The 14,812-nt window shown below is 38.6% G+C and overlaps 1 protein-coding gene across 7 annotated transcripts in view; it reads left to right on the top strand.

Moving 5' to 3' along the window:
• The window catches only part of WDFY3 (WD repeat and FYVE domain containing 3), a 178,025-nt gene that overhangs the window by 150,621 nt on the left and 12,592 nt on the right, over positions 1-14,812 (top strand). For 6 of the 7 annotated variants that reach the window (XM_054202046.1, XM_054202045.1, XM_054202043.1 and 3 more), the window contains 15 exons: positions 612-839; positions 1,676-1,729; positions 4,099-4,267; positions 4,484-4,647; positions 5,428-5,576; positions 5,852-5,972; positions 6,334-6,419; positions 6,777-6,857; positions 7,403-7,457; positions 7,823-7,942; positions 8,773-8,890; positions 10,048-10,154; positions 10,923-11,076; positions 13,503-13,594; positions 13,919-14,131. In XM_054202046.1, the coding sequence (XP_054058021.1) occupies positions 612-839; positions 1,676-1,729; positions 4,099-4,267; positions 4,484-4,647; positions 5,428-5,576; positions 5,852-5,972; positions 6,334-6,419; positions 6,777-6,857; positions 7,403-7,457; positions 7,823-7,942; positions 8,773-8,890; positions 10,048-10,154; positions 10,923-11,076; positions 13,503-13,594; positions 13,919-14,131 (1,911 nt within the window). The remainder of the gene's footprint in view (positions 1-611; positions 840-1,675; positions 1,730-4,098; positions 4,268-4,483; positions 4,648-5,427; positions 5,577-5,851; positions 5,973-6,333; positions 6,420-6,776; positions 6,858-7,402; positions 7,458-7,822; positions 7,943-8,772; positions 8,891-10,047; positions 10,155-10,922; positions 11,077-13,502; positions 13,595-13,918; positions 14,132-14,812) is intronic. The other variant, XM_054202044.1, reaches the window with a different exon arrangement.

The following is a 14,812-nucleotide window of genomic DNA, read 5'->3' as shown; positions in this document are numbered from 1 at the left end:
TTTATGGTGCCTTTCCCAAGTCATGCAGTGATAGAAAGTGGCTGCTCTGTGCCTTCCAGCATGAAATCCTTGCACCCTGCGGTTTCTTCCAAACATCCCCAAAGACCTTTGGTTCAAACTAGTTGCTGAGCTGTGTGCTGTAAATCTTAAGAAATCAGCTTCTGAGAGAAACAACTCATTGAAAGCAATTAGTTAAAATAAACAACCACCAATTTTTGCTTCATTTAACTTCTATCTTCAGTGTAAATACAGGCAGGGGAGGCCTCCAAAACAGTTTTTGGTTTCATTCTTAAAATACTTCTTCAAAATCAGTGGATTAGTGTTACATTTCTTTCATATTTGCCATTTAGAAATAAATTCAATTAACGATATAAACCAAAAGCAGAGCTTTTACCTTCTTTTTATTCCTTTTTTGTTGGGACGATTACAATATGAACACTGCTTTTATGGTGACTGACACCAGAAATCTCATTAAGGCGTACAAGAAAATGCTGCCAGAATTATGAGTTATTACACGTTTTTCTGTAATGTAGTGAAAATGTCTCTGCTCACATCAGAGACAGGCTTAAAAGCGTCTCTCCTGATGCATATACAAATGTTTGTCTATTCAGCGTCAGCAGAACGCATTAAAATACGTGACAGAAGAGTGGTCTCAAATTGAATACGAGTTACTACGAGAGCGAGGTTTGTGGGGTCCCCCCATTGGCTCCCATCTTGACAAGTGGATGCTGGAGATGACTGAGGGTCCCTGCAGAATGAGGAAAAAGATGGTGCGAAATGACATGTTTTATACTCAGTATCCCTACATGCCTGAAGCTGAGCAAGAAACAAACTTGCTGGTAAGTATTCAAGATTTTGTGATGAGTAATTTTATGCCCTGTTGTAAAATAAGTATTTTTTTTGCTAAGTTTTTCTTAAGAACCGCGTTTTCCTCTGTTGGTATTACCTGGTATTCCGTCTGTATGTCCTAAACGGTTGGTAAGGTCCAGTTTTCCTCAAGTCCGGTTGTTCCTCATAGTATGTATTTAGGAAAGGGACTGAATCACTCGGCTCAAATGGAAGTGAACTCGAAGACTAGCAATCAACATAAGATGAGGTGTGCTTGCCTCAGCTAAGTGATCGTGCCAGGGAACAGCAGAGGCACCTTCACAAGCCTCTAGAGGCTGAGAAGTACCCTAACTGTGGCAGTTTCAGCCTGAGTTCTGGGCCTTATGTGAGATAACACAGTAAACAGTGATCTGAAAAAGAAAAAAAAAGGGAAGAAAAAAAAAAAAGGGAAAAAAACCAAACAGCAATGTGCGTTCATCCCTCTGTGAATATGAACGTGGGCTGTGTAGCAGAAATGCACGTGGCTTTTGAAAGCTTGGCGTTTAGTACCTGTTAATTTTGGAACACTGTTTTTTAGAAATGGAGCAGTCTTTATTGTGTCTTTTTAGGCATGCGTGTAGGATTTTTTTCCTCAAATTAAGCATGAGTGTCAAAGTTCTTAAAACGAGCAAACAAACAGTAGCGTTCAGCCAGGTTTAAACCATTAGCTATTTTCGTCTGCTTGCAATCTGACACACAATAGCTGTAGTTGAAGTCCAGTTCACCTGAAGCGGAGAACGTGCCATCATACATTCTTCTCAAAAGTGTTCTTTCTCTGATGCTTATATAATTGATGCCCTGTTTTCAGTCTGACTTCTCAAGTAGACTTCCTGAGACACCTGATGATACCATTCCTCAAAAGGTAAAGAAACAAGCACACTGACTGAAAGAATGTAAAATAAATACAGCTTTTTTTTTCCTTCTGCATGTTAGGCAATCTTAACAAGGCTTCTACGTTTGGCTTTTAACTTGCTCTTTCAGTAAATATTTCCAGGCCTAAAGGTTTTTTCAGTAATCACATTAGAAGATGTTACTGTGCTCTCCTGAACCTTCACCTAATAAAACTTTCTGTAGATTTTACCTTCTTTGCTGCACACTAACAGGCTGTGTTGGGCTGTGCTATCACTGTTCTCACTGTGTGAAGTGTTGTGGCTTTGGGATCTGAACTAATGGTCAGTGGAACATGTTTAGTAATGGGCAACACGATCACTTGGAAGCACTCACTGGGAAATCAAGTGTTTCTTTCTAAGCGTGAAATTCTGGTGAGCAGTTCTTCTCGGTTTTGGTGGTAACAGGCTGTAACAGGCCTTGTTTTGTTAGAGCCCAGATTAATTTTGTCTCAGCTCACTCTTCTCCTTGTTTTTGTTATTAATGAAATACATTTGTTTAAAAAATGTGAATCCTGCCTTGAGAATAACAGACTTGTTTGGAAGTAACAGCTCTGCAGGCATTTCAGTGTTGTGCTGCTTCTCTGTTAATTACATTCACAGTCTTGCCCATCACTAAGTACAATGTGTAATGTTCGTACACTCACTTTGAATTATATTCAACAATAAACTAATACATATAAATGAAAGTAATTCCGTAATAGAGAATCTAACATAAATTTTTACTGTATTCCTTTCTTCATGTTAGCAGGGCTAGTTAGGATTTCTCTTTGTAGGCTATTACAGAAGTTGTTCCCACAGAGGTTTTAAGCGTCATTTAAGTGGCATTTTTGTGGTGATAAGTAGCGAAGACTTAGTGGAACATAAGTGAGCAAATCAGATGACGATGCCTTGAATTTTTTATTTTGGGGGCAGTCAATTTGACCTGAAATAATAAATTTTCATGTTGCTGATCTTAATCTCTTCGTCCTCCCAAGCATCCACTTGTAACAAAGCTAATTTGATTCTGTGGGTCATTTAGTTTCCCACTACGCTATCATACAGATGAACCAAAAAAAATAAAAAAAAAAAAAAATTAGGTATTTCCAGTTATTACTGCAAAAATGGACAAGGGAAAATCTTGACTGGAATGGCAGTGGTATTCTACAGTTCTTCATAATGTAAAGCACTGAACTGGATTGAAAATAATAGAATTTTGTAATTATTCCAGTGTAATTTTGAAATTCTTGGGAAATAGGGCTACAAAACGAAAAAAATTATTTGTGATGGAAAACTGAACACATTCACAAAACTTTCTAGAGTTTGAGGATGGAGTTAAACAGTAGTCGGAGAAGAAAATTTTCAACTCCAGTATAAAATGAATGGGTTTTCATCCATCCATGTGCATCAGTGTGTTTTAATTTTGGAAAGGCTCTTGGTTCTTTAATATCTCTTTTATCTTCACCTGTATCTCCTGTGATCATCCTGACATATTTATTGTCCTCATTTAGTTCTTACTTCTGTTTCAACTGTTACCTCCATAATCAAGTGAGGAACGTAAGAATTAGTCTGAGGTGGGGAATGGGATGGACAAAGGAAAAAACAAAACAAACAAAAAAACACACACAAAAAAAAACCCCTCACCAAAACCAACCCAAAACAAACAAACAAAAAATTCCAACCCTAAAATGAAAAAAAACACCATATCACCACCATAATTAAATGTATCATAATCCGTTGCTGTCACCCAAAAGTAGAAAAGTTGTTCAAAGAATTATTTTGGTTAAATGGATACTCTTGTGGGGAGGAGACCGGCACAAAGCATCAGCATCTTTACTGAAAAAGAATTAAGAATTTCTGAGCCTTAAAGCCAGTCCCTGACTGCTTTTAAGTTCATATCAATTTCGACATGTCTGTGTCTTTTCCTTGAGGCAATTTTTTATTCAAACTATTGCCTAGCAAAGAAGTCAGCTGGCTAACGAATAAGCTGCGTATGTTGTAGGGAGTAATGGAAGATGGTAAAATGACTATCTAAAATGAAGATCTATCAAACTTAAGCACAAGTATCCCAGCCTTTTGTGACAGTACATAAGATACCAGCCACACTTCTTATTTCCCATGCTGTAGGTTTATCTGCAGGCATTTCTGCAACCCCATTATTACTTGAGTGGCTGAGTAGATCCCTTGCAAATTAGCTGGCAGATTAGATCTACTGAAGAGTCTCTGTTTCTCTATGTGTTGGTGTATGAGCACACACAAAACACTTGGTGGGCATGCACTGTGCTGCACACACTGTTCCTGGAACACGTTCGCAGAAGTGAGTGAGGAGTTGACTGACCAAGCAATTTCTTCAATTATTTCTAAGAAACCTGCTCGTTACCGAAGAGCTATAAGTTATGATAGTAAGGAGTACTACATGCGCCTGGCTTCGGGAAACCCTGCAGTCTTTCAGGATGCTATAGAAGAGAGTACAGTGGGTGAAACAACTCATCAGGAGCCAGAACATGGGGAGGACACGATTGCAAGAGTCAAAGGTTAGACCATTTGTTCTGTCCTGAACTGTTTTCTTTAAATTATCTGCTTTTATATCTTCTCATGCATTTGCATTAAGATAAGCATAAGGATCCTGTAGGACTCTTGTTTTTCTGTCTTAGCATTGGATCAGTAATTTTGAAGTTCAATAGGTTTTGCAAAGTGAATTTTTTTATGTGCCAGGCTTTTATTTATCTTTCTCTGTTCTTCTTTTCCAGGCCTGGTGAAGCCTCCTCTGAAACGGTCTCGCTCTGCTCCTGATGGAGGAGATGATGAGAACCAGGACCAATCACAGGATCAAATTGTTGAGGGGAGTTCGATTGATGAAGAGGAGAAGACTGACAATACAACTTTGCTTCGACTTCTCGAAGAAGGAGAGAAGGTACTGTCTGCTTCAAACACACAAAGCACTGAATTGGAATTTCTGCATTACATGTTGCAAGCAGGAATAAATGTCCTAAATACCTTCCCTGATCTGCAGCTGAATTTGCTTAATATTTCATCAGCTTCTTCCTTGAAACCAAATGTGTGCTCTGATTCAAAGAGATCGTGAGCTGAAAACCCTGCGCTGGAAACATTCTTTTTCTCTCCCTCTCCCTGCTAGAAGAGAAAAGAACCTGTCCTGAAATGAAAGCTGTGAGCTATCGCATGCTTGGATTATTATCCTGTTAGCTTAATGAGTCCAGAGAGAAAATATATGTTGAAAATATAAATACTGAACTTGGCAGACTGTCAATAATTAGTTGTTCCTTTCATTAGAAGGAAACCCCTGATAACTAATATTTTATCCCCAAGAACAACATTGAATGACCGTGCTGCGTATTTGGTATTTCAGACTTTGTGCATCTGAGGTACACCAGTAAATACATTTGTGATCATAGTCGAGTGGGCTACGGGTTCTAAAATATGCTCAAGAAGCATGGTGTGAGTAAATAAGTTAGTAAATATAAAAATCTGTATCATACAGAGGAGACTTTACTTAACTCTCTTCCCAATTGCTAATTGCAGGTGTTACGTGTATCTCTGATTAAGGGGGGAAATAGCAGAATTTTTGCTGTATCTACAAGTCATAAAGCAGTGTCTGGGGCTTGTTCTAACAAACCAACAGTCTGAGCCTGAGCTCGTTAACCTGCTTTTGCTAAGCGTCTGCTTTTCATTACAGATTCAGCATATGTACCGCTGTGCTCGGGTTCAGGGCCTTGACACCAGCGAAGGGCTGCTTCTCTTTGGGAAAGAGCACTTCTATGTCATTGATGGATTTACCATGACAGCCACCAGAGAAATACGAGATATTGAGACACTGCCTCCAAAGTGAGTAGATTAACAGAGAGTTTTCTCAGTCTTTAATAGCTGAACAAGAAGTATTTAATGAGATTTTTGAGGAGTCAGCTTCAAAATAATGTCAGATTCAGAAAGACCTCAGGAGCAGTTTCCTCTGTGCTCACGAATTGCTCAGTGTAGTTTGATGTATAGTGAAAATCAGCTATTTCTGTAAGTGGACTCTCATATGAGAGTTAAGAGAATAATTCTTTTAATTTATCATCTTTTTAATCACTTCCCTCTTGCCTGTTTATGCTCATTTGCAGGATGCATGAGCCAATCATACCTAGGGGAGCAAGGCAAGGTCCAAGCCAACTCAAAAGAACATGCAGCATTTTTGCCTATGAAGATATCAAGGAAGTACATAAAAGAAGATACCTGTTGCAGGTAACTTGGACACTGTATTTGGATTGAGGAGCCAACTTTGGTATTTTTTGACAATGTTGTAATTTTTAAAAAGTAAATAAATAACTGATCAGTATTTGGGAAGTGAAGCTGCTCGCTGTGTTGAAATTGAAGTGCTTAAGTTGGGCATCCTTGTCTGATGGCTTACCATGGCTTAGTTTGTTGTGTGTATTAGTGAATTTTAGCGTTCCAAAAATAAAACATCTGGCTGCACTAAGCAAATTCTTTTTCACCATAATTTGGTGTCAGATGTAGTAGAGTATGGCTAAACAGGTCTGTGTCTGACCTTCAGAGGTGACAAAGTGTGTTAGCGTTGACATGGGTTTGTCCGCTTTGTTTTCAGCCAATTGCAATTGAAGTTTTCTCTGGAGACGGACGGAACTATCTTCTAGCTTTCCAAAAAGGAGTTAGAAACAAAGTTTATCAAAGGTATGGTAAAACAAGTTAGAACATTTATTCTGAATATTTGCAAATATCTGTGCTGAGCCATATTTGAGCTTACAGCGACCTAACAACCAGAAGGAGATCGCAAGTGATGGGTGTTAGGCAGTGGATAACCCGATAGCAATTTAGTGCTGCACGAAAGAACCACTAGGAAGCGCTAATGCCTGCGCGTGAAACTTCCCGCATGCATTCTTGAGAAAAGGGTCCTTCCGATTTTGTTGAAGAGGTTACGTAGCTGCTCAAAACGAAGTCTGTAACTGCACTAAATGCACTCTGTTTCTAAGGAAGACATACCCGAGGACAGAAACGCTAATCTCAATCTCCTTTTAACTGCTGATGCAGGTTTTTGGCTGTGGTGCCATCTCTAACAGACAGTTCGGAGTCGGTGTCTGGGCAGAGACCAAACACCAGTGTAGAGCAAGGGTAAGTACTATCTATTCCTCACACGCTCTGGAGCTCATCAGTTCCAAATAAATGATGCTTGCATTAGGGTTAGGATTCGCTGGAGAGTACTGCAACCTCAATTTAAAACTGGGCATTCCAAAAAAAAAATGCCCAATGATGTTGTGCTCCAGTTATTTTAAGTGTACTAGAATCATTGGCAGCATTGCTGTGTCGTCTTACTAATTAGGCTGTCAGGATTAACTTTATCAGTATACAAATACGTTCTGAAAAGAATTGGAGTGCCAAAGCCATTAGATTTGTCCAAGTTGTTAAAGGTATTTTCCTCATGGACAGCCTGTTTGATATATTTGTAGTGTCACTGAATTGCATAATTAATATGCCTAATTTTAACAGTCTGTGTTTAGGAATAAAAAAAGGCACTGCTAAAGCAAAAAGGAACAAAGCTCAGTTTTTCTCATCGTTACAGTTTACAAGTTTTAAGATTAAAACTTTGGATTGTCTTGTGAAGATGTAACCCAGATCTTGCTGCTAAGTCAGAAAACACACTTCCTTCTTCCCACTAGGTCTGGCTTGCTTAGCACTTTAGTGGGAGAAAAATCTGTTACTCAAAGATGGGAAGTAAGTATGAAAATTTTGGGTGTTTTTTTTTTTTTATATTAAATTCCACATTTTGTAGTGATACATAATTAATCAGTGCACATAAGTTGCATCCTCTTATTCAAACAGGTGGAATATACCGCTGTAGAAAGCGTATCTCAGCATTTTAGTTTGTACTATTTCATTATACCATCATCAAGTAGGAAATGGTCCTACTGTCGAAAATGCAAGGGGGGGAGGGACTGTAATAAAAGTAGAGTATGCATTGTGATATTGAAGTGAGTTCCGTTTGTTTGGGGAGGGCTGAACACTGACAGTCTGGCGGCATAGGTGTTTGATTGTTGTAAAGTGAACACTTTACAGTGCTGTTATCTGTCTTCCTTAAGAGAGGAGAAATCAGTAACTTCCAGTACCTGATGCACTTAAACACTCTGGCGGGCAGATCCTATAATGATCTCATGCAGTACCCTGTCTTTCCCTGGATCCTCGCAGACTATGATTCAGAGGTAAATAAAATACCTTGTCAGCCTTGTCAGTGATTTTTTTTTTTTCTTTTTTTAATGTTGGAGGTTTTGCAAATATTACAGCTTGCTCTTGTTACCTTGGTAAAACCGAGGCTTATCTTTATCATCGGTTGTTTGATTTCATCTGTTTTGTAACGTTCCTCCTACTTCTCAGGGGGTAGGATATTGGAGATTCTTGGCTGTCCCATGTGGGCAGGTTCCTGCCTGCACTGATTTTACAACTATTACTGGAGTGCGCACAGATGAGGGCTGGCTTACATAGCTTTTTCTAAGGCAATTGCCTCTCTCTGTTGTAGCAGTTCTTGTAAGTCTTCGCATTAGCTTTCTACTGAATACCCTGAAGGATGTTATGCCAACAGATAAAGTAAGCGTGTCCAGAAGACTGTGGTAGGGGATACTGTGAAATCTGGCTCCACGGTAAAGAGTTTGCTTTTGAAAAAGATGAAACATTCTATTAATGCTTTTTTGGGCAGCTGTTGCTACCAGCCAGACCATAACATAAAATATTGTTAGGGTACGTGCCAAGGATTCAAGAACAGAATTAGGGGAAACTGGGGAAGAGGATGAGGGGAGCAGGGCGAAAAAGTAGATGGAGCCCAGATGTGACTTAAAATAAAAAATACTGACTCTCTTAGATCAGCCTGAAGGACTGTTTAAAGCACATCCAACATTGCACCTGCTGTGTGTGTAGAAAACAAAGATGACAACCTTGGGATGCATTTGGTGCTAAATATGGTAATCAGCAGTGTTGAAAGGGTTTGTTTGACTTTTGGGCATTTTTTATAAAATTGGTGTCTGTTTTATCTTTAAAGGAACTGGATCTTACGAATCCCAAGACATTCAGAAACCTGGCCAAGCCCATGGGAGCTCAAACAGAAGACAGGTTAGCGCAGTACAAGAAGCGATACAAAGACTGGGAAGATCCCAATGGTAAGTAATGATACATCCTGCAGGAAGAGCAGAGGGACGCATGCCTGTCACATGATGGGAGGGAGTCATGGATTTTTATATTATGGGTCAAGAGGTCTGGATGTGGATATGCAGAACTCTACCATGGTTTTTAGTGACTCTCCAACAAGTAGCAAAGGGGCGTTGTTTTTCTTGCTGTGTTTTTTGTTTTAAATTTGAATGGCAGCTTTTGTTTATATGTAAAAATAAAGACAAAACAGTTGCGCATCCAGAACACTTTAACATTGTCTAAAGGCTAGAATGGGTAGGCAGATGAAGCGCACAACCAGCTGTCTCTACTAATACAGTTTGAGTGCTGCTGCAGGAAAATAAGTTATACAAAGGAATGGGAATACTTCTGTATTAGCCGTACTCTAGCTTTTTCATTTCTTATCGTAATGCATGGTTTTTTGCTAAGGAAACAGTATTTTCTTAGCTAAAAAAAATCAGAATGAGATGCAATTAAGTTACATATTCTTGATTTTAGAGCTTCCATATATATTGAAAATAAAACTTGTGTGTTTGGCAAGGCAGCTATTATACGATACATTTCTTCTTGTGTGCTTTTGTTGAAGACACAAGCGTGCTTAACTACTGCGGTGCTGTTCTGTATCAAACCACAGTAGGTGGCAAAGATGTTCATTTGTAGCAGTGAATCAGTATGTTCTAAGTGTATTTATGCAGACGTTTTGCCAGGAAATTAAGAAAGTAAAAGCTGTACAAAATCTGTAGCCAACAATTCTGAGACCTATTTTTGCCCAAGTCTTTAATACCACAGTAATCAATAAGACCAAGAGTTGAAAAAAAAAAAAAGATTCAGCAGAAATCACCATAGCTGCTCTGCAACGTTTCAATTAGTTAAAATAAAAAATGACTAACCATTCAGTAGTGCTCTGCAGAAGCCCATTGAATTAGGGTTACTGGACTGCAGCCAAACCTCAAGTGGTGGCAGTGACAAACATAAAGCTTCCACATTCTCGGAATGAAAATTACGAATTCCAATTTTAAATGTGTCCAAGGTCAGAGTTATTAAAATGCAGCACTAATTACATTTTTTTCACTTAGTACTGATTCTGTCACCAAACTGCTCACCAAACTGCTTTAAAAATCATAAACATAGTACAAATAATCTTCTGCAGGGGAAACTCCAGCGTATCACTATGGGACCCACTATTCATCGGCCATGATAGTGGCTTCCTATCTTGTCCGGATGGAGCCTTTTACCCAGATTTTCTTACGGTTACAGGTAAAAGTTACATCACCTCACTTTGTGTTTCATTCCTGCTGAACATATGAGACCTAAGTGAAAAATATTACAATCGGCTTTGTTTTCATCAAATATGGTAGAAGAAATATTTTTGGCAGAGTTGTTATTGCCTGGGAGGTTTTTGATATTCCTTTGTAAAAGATATAATGGAATTCACATTTGTTTTTCTTGTCGTTTGAACGTTTTTCTAAATGTATGCTGAACAAAATATCAGCAGAAAAAAACCAAAGCGAGTTTTACTGTGAAAAATACTGTGCTCATCAAGCTTTATTTGTCTGTTGTTGAAAGAATCATATGCCAGTTGTTTAGTTCTGAGCTGGAGGTATTGAAAGATTGTTATTTTAAACCAATATGTCTATCCAAAAAGACATTTTAGTACTGAGTGTTAAAATAAACGTTTGCAGAGCCTGGAATTGTTTGCCAGTTTAGTGGTTAATGGGGTTTGTAACATTACATGTCAAATATTTTCCTAGACAGAAGCCATCGGACAAAAAAAGATTTGTGTTTCTCTGAAATAGGACTAGATGACTCTCTTCTTAAAATTCTTCATATCTGTATCTCAGTGCTTTACGTTTACTATTATTTTGTACCAAAAAGTAATGCAGCTCTTTAAATTGTTGTGGTACAGAAGGAAACATGCCCCATTATCTATACTTTCTTCATTAGGCAGAGGATATTCTGATTTGCCTTCTTGGCAAAGTCTGCTATGTTAAGAGGTGCTGACATGCTTCTCGCTCTGTCCCACAGGGCGGTCACTTTGACCTGGCAGACCGAATGTTTCACAGTGTACGGGAGGCTTGGTATTCAGCGTCGAAGCACAACATGGCAGATGTGAAGGAGCTCATCCCAGAGTTCTTCTACCTCCCCGAGTTCCTGCTCAATTCCAACAATTTTGACCTAGGTAGGCAGAAGGAGCTTGATAGCATTGCTGCAGGTGCAAGACCGGAGCCAGACAGTCCAACATGAGAAAAACGTCTCGTAATATGGGCGGAAAAAGATCTGTTCAACTGCATGAGAAAAAGATAGATATGCTTTCATGTCAGAACATGCAAGTCAAGCAGGACTACCCCTGATATTTCCTTATACTAATGTGTATTCAATATTATATTTGAAAGTCTGAATGATTCAGAACTCATTGTTTCATCAAGAAGAGCATAGCAGGAATTCTTATTGCTTCTGTGATACCTCAGATTTATTTTTTCAGATTTATCAGACAAGGTATTTTCTCAAGCACTGAGTGTTAGTTTTAAGCAGTTGATGCAAAGTTTGTTCTGAGAATTGCTGAACAAGACAATGAAATACCCCAAAAGGACTTCCGTTTGGAGTGGTGTGTTTTAGTTGATTTTTGGTTTTTTACCAGTTCAAAATGCACAGATAATCATGTTTTACTTGGAGTTTCTCTGGTTTGCATTTTTCTCCATGTAACTTGCTACTCCACGATGGTGTTCACCATTGACAGTCTTCACTTTTAGAATTTCCTCTTAAAAGTATTCCTAAAGGTTTTGTTGAAATGTCGCGGTAGCTTTTGTGAGAGTGGTTATTCAGCAGGAGTCAAATTTCATGCCTTAGGACATACATGTTCCTTAGTATGTATGTCACTTAACAGTGGCATTAAGCTTTTCTTTTCTGGGCTCTGTGCTGTGAATCTAATAGCAATAAGAAAGACTAAACAACTCCTAAGTTTTAATGGCCTCAAATCCTTTATTCAAAACGTATTGTAAGAGATTGGGAGCACAACCTTACAAAAACAAAACACAAAACCAAAATAACAACCTGCAAAACCTCTCCCAAGTATATTTCACACAGACGGGTATGACCATTACCAGAAAAATGTTGAAGTCTTGTCCACTTAGCTCCGTATCTGATAATTTTGAACTGTGACCATTAGAGTCATAGAAGTTCTTCCTTGAGCATTTGGAACAACAGTAGAAAAGTTTTTGTTACGAACAACTGTCAAACACTATGTGATACTTCTGATTGTGTTATTTCGGAGCAGTCCCGCTCCCTTTCCCCCTGAGATAAAAAGAGAGGAAGATTTAAATTCTAGTGATGCAAGCGGTGTTTCTGCTGGAACACGGTACGTAGTACTTGGGTATCCCTCTAAATGTGGAAATTTGATAGTATTCCTCTGGGCTAATAGGAAGTGTGGAATTGTCTCTTGGCAACAGGCAACAAAACAAGAACATAACTGGGAACTCTTAACAAATACATTTTTTTTGTAATTGCAACATGCCATTTAACGTTCAGAGTGGGAAGGGAGCTATCAGGGACCCACATGAATGTATGTGGCCAGACCATGCCCAGGGGAATCACCAGTGTCCTTGGGTACAAAGCTTGTGGGGTGACCACTTAGCTCTTCGCCGTTAAGAAATGAATATTTAGTCTGTACTCCTGTGATGTGTAGCCATTCTCATGGTAAAACAATAACTCCATTCCTTGATACGGAATATATTTATTGTGAAGAAAAGCAATCCTGGGATGAAATACTGTTCCACCAAGGCTTTACAGAGGTTTGCTGTTACGCTGTGTCTTCCTGGGATTTATTTTCTTCAAAATATACTAAATTGACATGCCATTGCTATACGCATACTAAACAGATGCCAAATACAGGAAAGTATGTCCTCTCTTAAATTGGGCCTAGCACATTGATTCCAGTTGTCCTCACAGAATAAGAAGGAAGTCAAAAAGAGGTAAGAAAACAAACCTTGCTGTGCTGACACCTCTAAGTGCGAAATGGACGGCTGCCGTGGTAGCTTTAGGCGCAAACTAAACTGACAGAGCAAGATTCTGGTTGTACAATGATTGCAGAAGGCTACTTTAGTGGCTGTTGTTTTCATTAACTTTCATGCACTGTAGTGGGTCTTTCCCATGACGGGGAGAGAAAAGCAGAAATTCACTTAAACAGAAAGATAAAGATAAAATAATCATGTTCCAAGAGCACTTGACGGGGAAACAAAGATTTTGAGTTCAGGCTCTACATTATGAAGTTGTGCGGACTGGGGAAGAGTCAATGCCTCTAGCTAGAAGAGTAATGTTTGTTTTGAAGAGCGTATGCTGAAACGCTATCATCATCTTCAAAAGTCTTAGCAAGGAATATTCTCCTCCTGAGAGCAATCTTACATGAACAACCGAGGCAGAATTTTTCGTGTTTATTGCCTGACATTTAAAAATTACGTAGTATTTAAAAAAAGAAAAGGCTGAAGTGGCTTCCTTTACTAAGGAAAGGTGTTAGAATTTGATCGTTTTTATAATTTTTTTTTTACCATTGCTGTTGCAGTGCAGTTTCAGTGCTTCTCTCCATATTTTCCTTTCTTTTTTTTTTAATAGGTTGCAAACAAAATGGCACTAAACTTGGTGATGTAATACTCCCCCCATGGGCAAAAGGAGATCCTCGTGAATTTATCAGAGTTCATCGGGAGGTAATTTGCATTTTAATAATCACAATAGAAAGCGTCAGTTGGGACTTTCCACTGCATATTAACCTAAGCTGAAATCATTCAGTCACAGTCCAGGAGGTCTGGGTTAATGGCTAATTGTTGCAAAGGTATGTAGAAGCAGTGTTTCCTCCCCATTCCTTTTTGGCTGGGGATTTCATTGAGACAGGACTTGCTTCAACGAAAAGATTTATCAAAATTTAACAAGGGTGTGTCAAAATATATTCTGCGTTTTTCTTCGTGGCAGGTGCAGTAGCCTCAAACGATGACCGGTACGGCTAGTTCTAATGCATGCCCTTTGAATTTCAGGCTCTGGAATGTGACTTTGTGAGTGCACATCTGCATGAGTGGATTGACTTGATCTTTGGCTATAAACAGCAAGGTCCTGCTGCAGTAGAAGCTGTAAATGTCTTTCACCATCTCTTCTATGAGGGGCAAGTGGACATATATAACATCAATGATCCATTAAAAGAGACAGCTACTATAGGATTCATTAATAACTTTGGACAGATACCAAAGCAGGTAAACTGTTTGTAGAATTCTTACTTGCCAGATGACACTCCAATTGAAACGTATCGATATAGAACAGCAAAGTGTTTTAGGAGTGAAAATTCCTGGGACTCTTTTTCCATAAATATTCTTCCAGTGATGTGAAATCATTTGTATTTCCATCATAAGTGCAATGAGGATCAGTGCCTTTTTATTCCCCCCCCCACACACTTTGCGTCCTTAAAATAAAGGCAAAATGAATTATGGTTCCACTCTAAAAACTCAGCATTAAAAAAAAAAAAGTATGTATGTTCCTGCTGCAAAGTCAGAGAGGAGCAGTGAAAATCCAAATTCAAAGTAATGCCTAGTGTGTAGGTATTTTAAGTTATCCTGTAATAAAATAATTCTATAACAACTTATGCTTCCTTTTTTTTACACCAATCACTTGGTGTTCTGCGGGGCTTGGCCTCCTCTTTTATTTGAAGAATCTGATGGGGGAAAAAAAAACAACCTTAAAATTTAAATTAAGAAGATTGACTCTTGTAGGACAGCAATAGTTAAGGAGCTATATAGATGCATTTTTGTTGCAGCTTTAAAGTTTGTGTTCTCTTAAAGAGATTACATTAAGTTATTAAATGTAATATTAAATCTAAAGTTTTGCTGTGTGGGGTTTTAGTTTTTTGGCGGGGTTAAGGGTTTCTTTCTTTCTCTTTT

This window comes from Rissa tridactyla, chromosome 5 (genome assembly GCF_028500815.1).
Source record: "Rissa tridactyla isolate bRisTri1 chromosome 5, bRisTri1.patW.cur.20221130, whole genome shotgun sequence".
In the NCBI taxonomy this organism is placed as follows: domain Eukaryota; kingdom Metazoa; phylum Chordata; class Aves; order Charadriiformes; family Laridae; genus Rissa; species Rissa tridactyla.
This window is presented reverse-complemented; position numbering and strand designations above follow the sequence as displayed.